Source organism: Chiloscyllium plagiosum, chromosome 25, assembly GCF_004010195.1.
Source record: "Chiloscyllium plagiosum isolate BGI_BamShark_2017 chromosome 25, ASM401019v2, whole genome shotgun sequence".
NCBI lineage: Eukaryota > Metazoa > Chordata > Chondrichthyes > Orectolobiformes > Hemiscylliidae > Chiloscyllium > Chiloscyllium plagiosum.
Window position 1 is genome coordinate 52,672,406 of NC_057734.1, and position 15,961 is coordinate 52,688,366.

Here is a 15,961-nt window from a genome sequence, read left to right on the forward strand (position 1 = left end):
CAGAGAGTGGTGGTAGATGGTAGATATTCAGCCTGGAGCCCAGTTACAAGTGGAGTTCCGCAGGGATCAGTTCTGGGTCCTCTGCTGTTTGTAATTTTTATTACTGACTTGGAAGAGGGAGTCGAAGGGTGGATCAGTAAATTTGCAGACGATACGAATATTGGTGGACTTGTGGATAGTGAGGAGGGCTGTTGTCGGCTGCAAAGGGACTTAGATATGATGCAGAACTGGGCTGAGGAGTGGCAGATGGAGTTCAACCCTGTCAAGTGGGCGGCACGGTGGCACAGTGGTTAGCACTGCTGCCTCACAGCGCCAGAGACCCGGGTTCAACCCTGTCAAGTGTGAGGTTGTCCATTTTGGAAGGACAAATAAGAATGCAGAATACAGGGTTAACAGTAGGGTTCTTAGTAAGGTGGAGGAGCAGAGGGATCTTGGGGTCTATGATCATAGATTTTGAAAGTTGCCACTCAGGTGGATAGAACTTGTAAGAAGGCCTATGGTGTACGAGCGTTCATTAGCAGAGGGATTGAATTCAAGAGTCGTGAGGTGATGTTGCAGCTGCACAGGACCTTGGGAAGACCACATTTGGAGTACTGTGTGCAGTTCTGGTCGCCTCACTTTAGGAAAGATGTGGAAGCTTTGGAGAGGGTGCAGAGAAGATTTACCAGGATGTTGCCTGGAATGGAGAATAGGTCGTACAAGGATAGGTTGAGAGTGCTAGGCCTTTTCTCATTGGAACGGCGAAGGATGAGGGGTGACTTGATAGACATTTATAAGATGATCAGGGGAATAGATAGAGTAGACAGTCAGAGACTTTTCCCCAGGTACAACAGAGTGTTACAAGGGGACATAAATTTAAGGTGAAGGGTGGAAGGTATAGGGGGGATGTCAGGGGTAGGTTATTTACCCAGAGAGTGGTGGGGGCATAGAATGCGCTGCCTGTGGGAGTGGCAGAGTCAGAATCATTGGTGACCTTTAAGCGGCAATTGGATAGGTATATGGATAGGTGTTTAAGCTAGGACAAATGTTCGGCACAACATCGTGGGCCGAAGGGCCTGTTCTGTGCTGTATTGTTCTATGTTCTATGAAAGTTTTTGAGATGATCAGTTACCCTAGTCCTTGATTACAGACTCCAACAATTTCCCCACCTCAGGTGTCAAGCTGGTTAGTCTGCAATTCCCTAGTATCCTGAGTTTCCAATTTACAGATACAACTCCTGAATCCAGGGAACTCTGAAAGGTTATGATGAGCGTATTGGCAATATGCTCTTCTACCTCCTTTAACACCCATGGGTGGAAACCATCAGGTCCGAGGGATTTGTCACTCGTCAGTTCCAGTATTTTCCACATTATTGATGATTTACTTAAGCGAATTTTATTCAGAACTTGTCCCTGATCCTTTCTTAATTTCTTGGGAGTTGTGGCAAGTCATCTTCCATGAGCAGATTAGACCAAGGAGAGCCAATGGATGTTATCCACGTGGATTTCAAGAATGCCACAAAGGAGGTGCCGCACAGTAGGCTGCTGAGTAAGATAGGGCCCATGGTGTTAGGGGCAAGGTACTAGCATGGATAGAAGATTGGCTGCCTGGCAGAAAGCAGAGGGTGGGGATAAAAATGTCTTTCTCAGGATGGCAGCTGGTGACAGGTGGTGTTCCACAAGGGTCAGTGTTGGGACCACAACATTTCAAGTTATACATTAATGATCTAGATGAAGGAACTGAGGGCATTCTGGTTATGTTTGCAGATAATACAAAGATAGGTGGAGGGACAGATACTATTCAGGAGGCAGGGATGCTGCAGAAGGATTTGGACAGGTTAGGTGAGTGGGCAAAGAAGTGGCAGATGGTGTACAACGGGGAAAGTGTGATGTCATGCACTTTGATAAGAAGAATAGAAGCATGGACTATTTTCTACATGGTGAGAAAATTCAGAAATCTGAACTGGAAAGGGACTTGGGAGTTCTAGTCCAGGATTCTCTCAAAGTACACTTGCAGGTTGAATCAGTAGTTAGGAAGACAAATGCAATATTGGCAGGGGGGTGGCACAGTGGCTAGCACTGCTACCTCATAGCGCCAGGGTCCCAGGTTCAATTCCAGCCTTGGGGTGACTGTCTGTGTGGAGTTTGCACACTCTCCCCGTGTCTGTGTGGGTTTCCTCTGGGCTCCGTTTTCCTCCCACAGTCCAAAGATGTGCAGGTAGGGAATCTAATCTAATCTAAACTAAAAGCAGGCTATGGTCAGACCATATTTAGAGTGTTGTGTGCAGTGTTGGGTCCCATATCTCAGGAGCGGGTTCAGGGGATGTTCACGAGAATGTCCCAGGAATGAAAAGCTTAATATATGAGGAACATTTGAGGACTCTGGGACTATATCCGATGGAGTTTAGAAGGATGAGGGGGGATCTAATTGAAAAATACAGAATACTGAATGGCCTGGACAGTGTGGATGTTGGGAAGATGGTTCCATTGGTAGGAGAGACTAGGATCTGAGCCCTTAGAGTAAAGGGAAGACCTTTAGAATGGAGATAAGGAGAAGCTTGTTCAGCCAGAGAATGGTGAATGTATGGAATTCACTGTCACATAAGGCTGTTGAGGCTAGGTAATTGAATATATTTAAGATGGGGATAGATAAAGTTTTGATTGTCCAGGGGATCAACGGCTATGGGGGGAAAGCAGGAGAATGGGGTTGAGAAACTTATCAGTCATGATTGAATGGCAAAGCTGACTTGATGGGCTGAATGGCCTAATATCTGCTGTGAATACTAAAACAAAACAGTTTTTCAACATGTCTGCCATTTCCCCAGTGTCATTGACTCTTAGTCTTTAGCGCACCAACAGAACTCTTAACTAGTGGCTTTTTCTTTATGTAACTATGACATGTTTTTAATGCTACTTGCAAGTTTTAAGTTGGCACAGTACGACTAGTGGAGGGTCACAAGGATCAATGATGGGTCCTGACTTACTAACAAACTATATGAATGACTCAGGTAAAGAGACAGAGTTTGACAGAGTTTACAGAGTATCTTAGTTTGCTGATGATACTAGGTGGAAGCTAGGTAGAAAAGAGTCTGTGGGTAAGACATAGAAAGGCTGCAAAGAGATATAGTTAGAATAAATGAGTAGACAACAAGATGGCCAATTGAGTTTAATGTTGGTAAGTGTGAGGATTTTCATTTTGGTTGTAAGATGACCAAAACATAATTCTTTTTGAAAGGATTGAAACTTCTAAATCTTGTTCTCACAGATCTGATGAAGGGTCGCTGGACTCAAGATGTTAACTCTGCCCCTCTCTACAGATACTTCTAGACCTGCTGAGTTTCTCCAGCACTTTCTGTTTGTGTTTCAGATTTTCAAAATCTCCAGTTTTTTGTTTATGTTTTATGGTAAATGTTGATGCTCAGCGTGACTTGAATAGACTTTTGAGGAATATAGTAAGTTAGCATGCAGATACAGCAATCAGATAGGAAGGCAAATGGCAAATAGTCTTTATAGCATAGGATTTGTAGTACAGTAATAATCAAATCTTTGTTCAGTTCTTGAACTGGGGAGATGATAGTGGGTCCCTCAGCCATTGCAACTTCAGAAACATGATGCACATGAACCAGCAGCTGAAAGTGCTCCAGCTCCATGCCACGAGGAAAAAATAAACAAAAACTTACAACAACGTTTAAGGAAACCACATCTGGAATATTTTGGTTCCAAATTTAAGAAAGAATATATTTTATTGGAGGCAGTACAGCGAACAATCATTAAATTGGGGCTTGGGATGAGAACATTGTCCAATAAATGAGGGAATGATTCAATTATTCTCTGGTGTTGAGAAACAATCAAGACAATTATGTTTAAACACACAAGATTCTGAAGGGACCTCATTCACCCAGACAAAGCAGCAGCAAAGCAGCAAAGCAGCAGCAACATTCAACCTTACTCACACCATACTCCTGGAGTTGTCAGAGACCCATCAAAAACCAATGCCATGGTTCACTGATGCCACCCTAGAAGCTATCCTGCAGTCTGTCAATGAGAGAAGAGAAGTGCTTTTCCCTAGAAATGGCAACAAGCAGCCATCTTGATGATGAAGGCAGCCTGGTAAAATGTGGCCACAGATGTCAGTGCACTTGGTTTACTCAACAGACCCTGATTTCAATATCCCAAAACATTTGTATGATTTGCTGCACTCTGCTATGGTAGGTATCATTGCCTATTCATTTTCATATAGGTGTAAGTTAGCATTGTAAGTTTGCCATTCTACATGATTGTCACACAAAAGAATGGATGTTTGCCATCAGATATCTTGTGTGCTCAATATCTGCCACTCTTACAACCCCAATACGCCATTCAGCCCAACAAGACTATACCTACCATCCGTAGAACATCCAGTCCAGATCCATTCCCTCACCCTATCCCTGTAACTGTGCATTTCCCATGGCTAACACAATTAATCTGTGCATTAGTCAGAGGGAATTGGGTCTGGGTGGGTTACTCTTCTGAGGGTCGGTGTGAACTGGTTGGGCCAAACGGCCTGTTTCCACACTGTAGGAAATCTAATCTATCCCTGAATACTATGGGCAATTTAGCATGGCCAATACACCTAACCTGTACATCCTTGGACTGTGGGAGGAAACTGGAGCATCCAGCAGAAACCCACATAGACACAGAAACAATTTGCAAACTCCACACAGACAGTTGCCCAAGAATGGAATTGAATCGGGATCTCTGGTGCTGTGAGGCAGCAGTGCTAACCACCATGCTGTCCATGCCTCACTGCAGCTACCATTACAGTGATACTGCCTCACATGATTGCCAGGATTCAAATTTAGGACATCAAAGGAGACACAATACACAGCAATTCATGCACTTTGTGCTCAATGACCTTTCATCACCATTTGGAGAACATAGATATCTGATAGCTCTTCAACAAAGATTTGCATGTGACAAGGACATAACCACAAAAAATTGTTTCAGGATGAGCACCTCACTTGTGCGTCAATGCTAACCCTTTGATAACAGCTTTTAATCAGAACTATTTAACTTCTAAGCTCTCTACACGGTATTTTCTTAACAGGAATATACATGGACAATCACAGCTCTGGGGATTGATACCTCTATTTTTATCAACCAACATAATGTACTATATACCCATGGTATAGTCTCAATGCTTTTGGGAACAGTCTTCTTCTGAGAAATAGGACATTGAGGGGGAGTAACCTGTCTTTCTACATGACAGAGCAAAGCTGCATTGGATGCTACAAGCCAGACAGAATCTCATTGATACTCACTTTCAATACAAGCCTGCTCGGTGCAGCGGAAAATCATTGTTACTAAAATAACCTTTGTTCATAATACTGAAATCTGATTGGCTTTGTTTGTATTCACATTTTCTTCCTGTAACTAAAAGTTCACATTTATCTTTGTTTTTGTCTGATCACTTCACTATATGTGATGTTCCCCTGTTGGATAATGACAAGATTCAGGTCTTCAGTGGGCATTGGGGACGGACTATAAAGAACTAAGATGATTAGATGGCATGTATCTATATGTAAGTGAAGTATATGTATTGGTGTTTAGACAAGATCCAGGTGAGTGAATGATTTTGTATGTGCAAAGGAATGTCAGCCATGCCAGTTGGACGCAGCGTAGCTTAGTGGTTACTGTGCCACAACAATTGCCAGTGAGAAGCAATGTCAGATTGTCACGCTTGTCTAAATACACAATGATCTTACAGCACAAGGAATGGTGCTGTTTTAGCAGATATCAGCTGAGTAGAGAGTGCTTGTGGCAATGGCACGTGGTAAGATGGGCCAAAATCAGATGTGCGATTTGGGGCATTAGGGCATTGTTGGTAATTAATGAGGTGAGTTTGGCAAATATGGCAGGAAAGCTCACATAACCCTCCAAAAGAATAAACACAGCTCAGGTTTAATCAAAAAACATAAGATTCAGCCCGTTATATCATCCTCACCACTCATTTTCCCACTATTATGTGTATCTGCAAATGCAGTGATAGTACTTTCATTTCCCTCATCTAAGTCATCAGTTTTAATTGGAAATAATTGCTGCCTGTGCACCGATCCCAGTGTACTTTGCTAGTCACAGGTTGCCATCTGAAAATGACCCCTATATCCTAATTCACTATTTTCTATTAGTTATCCAATCCTCTCTCGACGCTAAATATTACTCCAACACCATGGGCTCTTATTAAATAACCTCATTGTGGGTAACCTTATTGAATTCCTTTTGGGAATCCAAATTTATTATATTTACTGATTTTTCTTTATCTTGCTCATCACCTGCCCCCCAAAAGTAGTAAATTTGTCAAGTGTGACTTTTACTTCATAAAGACATGTTGACTCTGAACATATGATGTATTTCTAAATGCTCTGGTCTTACAAAATTTATAATAGACTAACATTTCCCCAATGAATGTTAAGGTAACTGTCCCATAGTTACCTGTTTGCTGAATCCCATTTTAAATGAAGGTGTTACACAAATACTTCTCTAATCCAACTTTTCCAGAATATAACTATTTTCGAAAGATTACTACAGTGTGTCCACAATCTCTGCAGCTACCTTCTTTCATATCCTAGGATACAAGCCAATGCCTAAGGGACTTGTCAGCCTTTAGCCCACTAGTTTCCCTATGACCTTTTCTCTAGTAATAGTTATTGTATTTATTTCTTGTCCCCTTTTTGCCCCTTGACTATGTAGTATTTTTGGAATGCTATTTGTGTCTTCTACTGTGAAGATTGATTCAATGTATTTATACAACTCTTATGTCATTTTCTGGTTCCCATCATTAATCAATCTAAAGGTGTCTGTGTTCACTTTGGCCTCTCTCAACCAACTTATACATTTAAAGAAGATCTTAATGAACATTTTTATGCAAAAAACACTGAATCATTTTAAGAACACAGTGGGAACCTTCTTTACAGCATTACACGTGAAACAATTTGTAAGACAGTCAAATGGTCTTTTTAAATCTGTTAAGACTTCTGGCTATGTTTTCCTTGTAATCTACCTTGAACAGTGACGATAACTGTAGATGTTCAAAATACGATCAACAATGCAAAGTGCACTGAGGCTCAGTCATTGCTGCACTCTGGAAAGAATATAACCTCTGAAAATTAAGAAGTTAAACTAAATGTTTGAGTTTCGGGAGTCAATCAGCATAGTTCAACTTGACATCTCAGTGATAGATGAATGGCTCTTGCAAACCGGTAAGTGCATCTCCCATGTAATCGTGCATAACTCTATACTGATGCTCAGCCAGAAAACTAAACACTAAAACATCGGAATATCACTAGGCCATTTAATAACTCAAATCGTTCTTCCGTTCACTGTGATGATAGCCTGACTTCATAAAAGGTCTTTGGCTCAGCAAAAATCTGAGTTAAAATTAATAACCGATCCAGCATCAACTGCCATTTGCGGAAGAGACTTCCAAACATCTACCCTTTATGTGTAGAAATGCTTCCTAACATCTCTCCGAGCAGTCTGGCCCTAATTCTCAGACTATACTCCCTAGGTGAAGAATCCCCAAATAGTGAAAATGGTTTATTTTTATCTACTCTGTCGTTTCTTGCTATTACCTTGAAGACTTTGAAAAGATCACTCCTTAACATTCTAAATTCTAGACAAAATAGGCTTAATTTGTATAATTTCTTCTCATAACTTAAACCCTAATGTCCAAATATCATTCTTGTAAACTTACATTGTACTCCCTCCAAGACCAACATATCCTTCCAAATATGTGGTGCCCAGATCTGCTCACGTACTCCAACAGAATCGAACCAATGTTTTGTAGCTGCAGCATAATTTCTGTATCCTTCTCCTCCAGTCCTCTGGATGTAAAGATTAGCATTTCATTAGCTTTCTTGATTATTTATTGCACTTGTTTGTGGTATTTTAAAGATGTACGCAATAACAGGATATGGATGCAAAGGGGAAAAAAAGTCACGTTGAATTTATGCCAAACAAAGCAGCTTAATGATTGAAATTAAGTATCGTTATGAGGACAGGAACATTTGGCCCATAATTCTGAGCATCTACAGATGGTAATGCAAAATCAATTAGCCTCAAATCGAGTTGCTGCCAAGTTTTCACAGGCCTGACTTCCTCAGCATCAATGTTGGTCCCTCAGCATCTTTGTCAGTCTCCACTTCTTTCTCATTAGTGGAGACTGGTAACTCTGTCTTGATCCTGAGGATGTCACTGACCTTCTTCCTACAGTGCTGACCATCCCTCCAGAAGGCTGAGACTGTTTTAGCCTGGATGGAAACCTCAGACGAGCAAGGGCATGGTCTGGTGTGATAGTCTCCACTGCTGATTCTAAGGGAAGAGGAAAGCCCTCCTCTGCACCACCCTGACCAGCAAGTCACACAGGTTCCTGCCCACAAACAAGGATGCCAAAATACCCCTCTCTGCGATGTCTAGGGTAAATGTAAAGAATCATACAGGATAGTTTTAGCCTGACTTCTTCATCATCAAGCACAAGCAGCTTTTAAAGATGACCTTGCTGAAAGGGTTGCTAGTGAATTGCAGGATATTTTCTGCATTCTCTCCCATCAGTTCTCAACCTTTTTTATGTTCTTGGATTTCCCAAAAAAAGGCGTATTTGATTATTCTGACTTTATTCAGAGCACGCACGTATATCAGCATATTATATATAATTTGTGTCACTGATCAACTACAACAGTCTTTGCTTTATTGCTCCTGACTGTTATTGTTGAATTTTAATTGTGTGTTATTTTATAAGCGTCGTGATATCAATTAGGGGTTCACTGGTGCTATGCCAATTTATAGTAGCAGCCTAAGAATTGTAAAGGTTTAGTTGGAAGCTGTATGTTTGTAGTAAATATATCGACAAATAAAAGTCTGTAAATATTGGCTCCATTCAGAGAATTAGAGAGTCATAGCATCATACCGTACAGAAGAGTCCCTTTGGCCCATTGAGTCTGTATCACCTGAAATGCACTACAACCTATATTAATACCATCTTTCCTTACTAGGTCCACAGACTTCAATATTATGACACTTAAAGTGCTTATCTAAGTAGTTAGAGTCATAGCAATGCCCAGCATGCAAACAGACACTTTGGTCCAACTCCTCCATGCCAACTAGATATCCCAAATTAATCCTGTGCCATTTAGCAGAATTTGGCTCATATCCCTCTAAACCCTTCCTATTCATATACCCATTCAGAAGCCTTTTAAATGTTGGGATTGTACCAGCCTCCACTACTTCCACTGGCAGCTTGTTCCATGCACACACCACCCTCCACGTGAAAAAGTTGCACTTGAAGGTCCTTTTAGCATATTTTCCCTCCCACCTTAAACCTATGCCTTCTAATTTTGGACTCCTCCACCGAGGAAAAGACTTTAACTGTTCACCCTATTCATGCCTCTCATGATCTTATAAACTTCAACAAGGTCACCCGCCAAACTTCGATGCTGCAGGGAAAACAGCCCAAGCCTATTAAACCTCTCCCTATAGCTCAAACCCTCCAACTCTTGCAACATCCTCGGAAATCTTTTCTGAAACCTTTCAAGTTTCACAACAGCTTTCCTATAGCTGGGAGACCAAAGTTGAATGCACTATTCCAAAAGTGGCCTAACTAATGTCCTTTTACCTGCACATCCACCAATATCATTTATTCTATCCGTTGCTCCCGATGCGGTCTCCTGTACACTGGGGAGACTGGACGCCTCCTAGCAGAGCGCTTTAGGGAACATCTCCGGGACACCCGCACCAATCAACCACACTGCCCCGTGGCCCAACATTTCAACTCCCCCTCCCACTCTGCCGAGGACATGCAGGTCCTGGGCCTCCTTCACCGCTGCTCCCTCACCACCAGACGCCTGGAGGAAGGACGCCTCATCGTCCACCTCGGAACACTTCAACCCCAGGGTATCAATGTGGACTTCAACAGTTTCCTCATTTCCCCTTCCCCCACCTCACCCCAATTCCAAACTTCCAGCTCAGCGCTGTCCCATGACTTGTCCTACCTGCCTATCTTCTTTCTCACTTATCTCTCCACCCTTCAGGCATCCTGCCTTTATTCCTGATGACGGGCTTTTGCCCGAAACGTCGATTTTACTGCTCCTCGGATGCTGCCTGAACTGCTGTGCTCTTCCAGCACCACTAATCCAGAACAATGTCCTTTACAGCTGTAACAAGACGTCCCAACTCCCATATTCAATGTACTGACCAAACACCTTCTTTACCAACCTGTCTACCTGCAATTCCACATTTAAGGAGCTATGAACCTGCACTCCAAGGTTTCTTTGTTCGGCAACAATCCCAGGACCTTACCATTAATAGGAATGTCCTGCCCTGATCTGCCTTACCAAAATGCAGCATTACACATTTATCTAAATTAAACTCTATCTGTCACTCCTCGGTCCATCTGATCAAGGTCCTGTTGTACTCTGAGGTAACCTTCTTGGCTATTCTCCACTCCACCAATTTTGGTGTCATCTGCAAACTTACTAACCATATCTTCTATATTCACATCCAAATATTGATATAAATGACAAAAAACAGTGGACCCAGCACCAAAGGGTAAATTGTTAAGTATAAGAAATCCTGGGTTCAAATCCAGGATAAATGTGAGAGTTTGAAGTGACATGGTGGCTCAGTGGTTAGTACTGCTGTCTTACAGTGCCAGGGATCCGGGTTCGATTCCTGCCTCAGATGACTGACTGTGTGGAGTTTGCACATTCTCCCCGTGTCTGTGTGGGTTTCCTCTGGGTGCTCTGGTTTCCTCCCACAATCCAAAGATGTGCAGGTCAGGTGAATTGACCACGCTAAATTGCCCATAGTGTTAGATGCATTAGTCAGGGGTAAATGTAGGATATGGGTCTGGGTGAGTTACTCTTTAGAGGGTCGGTATGGACTTGTAAGGGCCGAATGGCCTGTCTCCATACTGTAGGGAATCTAATCTAATCAATTCTTGTGGAAAACCAATGGCCACAAGCCTCCAGTCTGAAAAGCAACCCCCCATCACCCTCTGAAAGGTTGTGAGGTTTCCCACCTGAACTACCATCCTAGGCAGTGCATTGCAGATTCCTACCACTATCTGGGTGAAAATGCTTTTCCTCAAATCCCTTGTAAACCTCCTACCTTTAACTTTAAAATTATGCTCCCTTTTTATTGACCCTCACAATCTTATGCATCTGTATCAGGGTTCCCCCTCAATCTGCTTTAAAGAAAACAACCCAAGCTTATCCAACCTCTCTCTATTGCTGAAATGCTCAATCCCAGGCAACATCCAGCGAATCTCTGCTGCACCCCCTCCAGTGCAATCACACCTTTCCTATAATGCAGTGACCAGAACTGCACTCAATACTCCAGCATAAGCTCCCTGCTCTTATAACCTGTGCCTCAACTGATAAAGGCAAGCATCCCATATGCCTTCTTAACTACCCTGTTAACCTATCCAATTCTATCCTTCATTTGCTGCTTTCTGGAATGTAACAGTTAACTATTGACATCCCCTGGAAAATGTGTAGTTTGGAATTCAGTGAGAGCAAAATTTTGCTTACGTCTAATATAAATGATCTACCACAGCTGTTAAGGTACATGGATTTTTTTAAAAATCATCATTTTTACAAATAAAAAAAAACCTATATTTGGGTCTGGTCCTTAATTTGAATTAAAATGAAGGGGATGATGTGGCCTGTTCTGATGTCTGCCTGACAGCAAGTCTGAATGATTTGATATTTAGAAGTTAAAGGGAGCCCAGATGTTTTGCTGGGAAGATCTTACAAGGATTTTACAGGAATGTTTGCCTCCATGGTCCCAGAACGTTGCTAAGAATGTCATGTTGTGAATAGCTACGCTTTAAATTGTCCATTTGCTTCCAAGATGAAAGAGAGTTGGCATCTCACGGATAGCTGATTCTACGTGGATACAAGGCCGATGTGATTCACATAATCATGTAGGTGGACTTTGAGAGGAAAAGGTCTGAGATATCCCTGAGAACTCAGAGACAAAGTTAGTTTTCCAGGATCTGGAGAAGGAGAACAGCTATGGATAGCAAGATGCCGTGATTCAGGAATGCAGGTGAGAGCTCATGCTGAGGTAGGAAAGATCAAATTTGTGAAGAGTTAAAATGAGGCATGGAAGATCACCAAAATTCAGTGAGAGAGAAAAGTCTCCAGAAAAGCTTGCACTGTAAAAAAAAGCAAGTTTGCTTCGAAAAGCAAATCGCTTACAGTGTGAAATCTTGTTGTCATCATGTAGCTACTATTTGAACAAAGTTTGTGCGAAGATTTGTAGCTCGGGTGCTCGTTGTTGTGGTTCTGTTCGCCGAGCTGGAAATTTTTGTTGCAAACATTTCGTCCCCTGTCTAGGTGACATTCTCAGTGCTTGGGAGCCTTCTGTGAAGCGCTTCTGTGGAAACAGGAGGCTCCCAAGCACTGAGGACGTCACCTAGACAGGGGACGAAACGTTTGCAACAAAAATTTCCAGCTCGGCGAACAGAACCACAACAACAATTTGAACATTTGAAATTCCTTTTCCAAGTTATTCTGGAAAATTTGGTTACTAACACAATAAAGAGAGCTGAAAAAAATACTGTGTTTTTGTACACATGTCTGATGGGGGAAGGAAGGCAATACAAAGTGCACTTTTGTTAAAATGCAACATTTGAACATGTTTAAATGTACTATTCTGTTCTGTTACTCAACACCTTGTCTGTCTCTTAACAGTGAAATATTTTGCAATTCCAATGGCAAAGTACTCCAGGAAAATGAAATAATTAAATTTTCAAGATTAGCTGCAACTTATCAGATTCTGGCAGATGAAGGAGCTGACACATTTTACAACGGATCTCTCTCCCAACAGATAGTGACTGATATCAGGAATGCAGGTGGGAAAACGTACAGATCACTTTCTCAACATTGCTTATGGTCAAAACATCAACTCTCCTGCTTTCCTAATGAGAAGCTTATGCTTGAAATGTCAACTGTCCTGCTCCTCGGATGCTGCCTGACTGACTGTGCTTTTCCAGCACCACACTCTCCGACTCTGATCTCCAGCATCTGCAGTCCTCACTTTCTCCTGTCTCTACATTGTATCAGCTTGGTAGCAGCATTTAGAGAGCATATGTGGTAGGTTGGAGCTTCTGACCCCATCAACTGATTACTGTATTTTCAATTATTTAATTTTATTTCATTTACGGACACAATGTATAAGTGGTGGCAAGGCTAGCACTTATTGTCCATTTTTAATTGCCTTGATAAGGTGGTGGTGCACCTTTTTGAACTACTCAGTGCAGTCTTTGTGATGTGCGTACAACAAACATCTGTTAGAGTTTCAGAATTTTGACGAGTGATATTGAACGAACTGTAACACAGTTCCAAGTTCGAATGGTGATTGACTTGGAAGGGAAATTGGAGATGGTGGTGTTCACATTGCCTGCTGCCCCTGTTCTTCCAAGTGTAGAGAAAATAGGTTGAGAAAATTCTGTCAAGAGTTTTTGCAAGGAATGAAATGCATCTTGTAGATAGTACACATAGCTGCCATGAACAATAGTGGTGACGAAAGTGAATGTTGAAACTGATAGATTTGGTGCCAATCTTTATCCTCAATAGGTTCAGGCTTCTTGAATGTTATTGCAGCGAGCTGAAAATTTTCATTTACATACATATAGAAAACAAAAGCAACATTAATAATTTAACATGCGTTCAACACCCATATGCATACAATTATAGAACTATAATTCTCTACTTTTCCTTTTTCAACTATTCCTGCTGAGGCTACTCCAATGGCTGCAGAAGATTTAGATGTAGATTATGTATTTATCTCCTTGAACTAGTTGGATGCTCTTATCTGAAGTCCACTGGGCTTTGAGCCAATATGGACACTGTCAACAATTGCCCTACCTTCACGTGTGTAGTTGTAGATTTGTAGGTTACAAGACTGCATATGAAGTTTATAATATGGAAGAGGGGTGTGAGTCAAAGGGTTAAAGGTGGAAGCTGCTTGCGCAGAGTCAGCCAATTCCACTGTTTGTTTTCATTATCATTGCTCTCATGGCTAACCTGCAATTGCCCAGCAGCCATGGAGAACTCCCTGCTGCAGCTCATTGTGGCACTGCCTGGTTCAGGCAAATTTTCTCACTTTTAGACAAAGTTCAAAAGCAGAAGAGTTTCCTGGTGAGACACCTTGGTAAGAACACTCACTGATCTTATGTTAATCAAGAATAAAGAAGGGAATTTGAGCTTGGAGGCAGAGGATGTGGCTGAGATCCTAAATGGTACTTTGCATTGGTATTGACTCATGAAAAGATATGGAGGATAGTGAGATTTGTTTGGAGCATGCTAATATGTTAGGTCATTTTGAGATCAAGAAAGAAGTGGTGTTTGGTCTCTTGAAGAGCATTAAGGCAGATAAGTCCCCAGGGCCCGATGGTGTCTACCCCAGATTACTGAGAGAGGCAAGAGCGGAGATTGTTGGGGCCTTGACCAAGATCTTTGTATCCTCGCTAGCCACTGGAGAAGTCCTGGAGGACTGCTGAGTAGCCAATGTTATTCCTAGATTCAAGAAGGAAAATAGGAATAATGCAGGAAACTATAGACCGGTGAGTCTCATATTGGTGTTTGGGACAATATTGGAGAGAACTCTTAGGGGTAGGATTTATGCACATTTGGAAAAGCATGGACTAATTAAGGACAGTCAGCATGGTTTTGTGCAGGGCAGGTCATATCTTACTAACTTAATTGAATTTTTCAAGGAGGTGACGAGGGTGATTGATGAGGTTAGAGCAGTGGTAGTTGTTTACATGGACTTTAGTAAGTCTTTTGACAAGGTCTAGATTAGATTACCTACAGTGTAGAAACAGGCTCTTTGGCCCAACAACTCCACACTGACCTTCTGAAGAATAACCCATCCAGACCATTTCCCTCTGACTAATACTCCTAACACAATGGGCAATTTAGCATGGCCAATTCACCTGACCTGCATATCTTTGGCCTGTGGGAGGAAACCGGAGCACCTGGAGGAAACCCACACAGACACGGGGAGAATGTGCAAACTCCACACAGTTGCCCAAGGCTGGAATCAAACCTGGGTCCCTGATGCTGTGAGTCAGCATGGCTAACCACTGAGCTACCGTGCCGCCCCCTCAGGGTAGGCTCATCCAGAAGATTAAGATGCATGGGATCCACGGCGACTTGGCCGCGTGGATTCAGAAGTCAGAAAGTAGTGGTGGAAGGGTATTTTTCAGGCTGGAGGTCCATGACTAGTGGTGTTCCGCAGAGATCCATATTGACCTCTGCTGTTTGTGATATATATGACTTGGATGAAAATGTAGATTAGTGGGTTAGTAAATTTGCAGACAATACAAAGATCAGTGGAGTTGATGATAATGCAGAAGGTTGTCAAAGGATACAACAGGATATAGATCAGTTGCAAATATGGGCGCGGAAATGGCAGATGGAGTTTAATCTGGGTAAGTGCACATTGGCACCAACGACATAGGTAGGAAGAGGGGTGGGGAGGTCATTCAGGAGTTCAGGGAGTTAGGCTGGAAGCTAAAAGCTAGGATGGACAGAGTCATCATCTCTGGGTTGCTGCCGGTGCCACATAACAGTGAGGCAAGGAATAGGGAGAGAGTGCAGTTGAACACGTGGCTGCAAGGATGGTGTAGGAGGGAGGGCTTCAGGTATTTGGACAATTGGACTGCATTCTGGGGAAGGTGGGACCTGTACAAGCAGGACGGGTTGCACCTGAACCAGAAGGGCACCAATATCCTGGGAGGTAGGTTTGCGAGCACTCTTCTGGGGGGTTTAAACTAATTTGGCAGGGGGATGGGATCTGGACTTGTAGTCCAGCAAGTAGGTTAGCTGTTTGTCAGCATGTCCAAGAATGTAGGGAGGCTGTGGAGAAGGTAGCACTGACAAGGAATACTTGCGGACAGAGAGATGGGTTCAAGTGTGTATACTTCAACACAAGGAGTA

The 15,961-nt window shown here is 42.5% G+C and overlaps 1 protein-coding gene across 1 annotated transcript in view; it reads left to right on the forward strand.

Moving 5' to 3' along the window:
- LOC122562890 (glutathione hydrolase 1 proenzyme-like) overlaps positions 1-15,961 on the forward strand; it is a 102,140-nt gene that overhangs the window by 33,700 nt on the left and 52,479 nt on the right. The window contains exon 7 of the mRNA XM_043716215.1: positions 12,710-12,870. Coding sequence (XP_043572150.1) covers positions 12,710-12,870 — 161 coding nt within the window. The remainder of the gene's footprint in view (positions 1-12,709; positions 12,871-15,961) is intronic.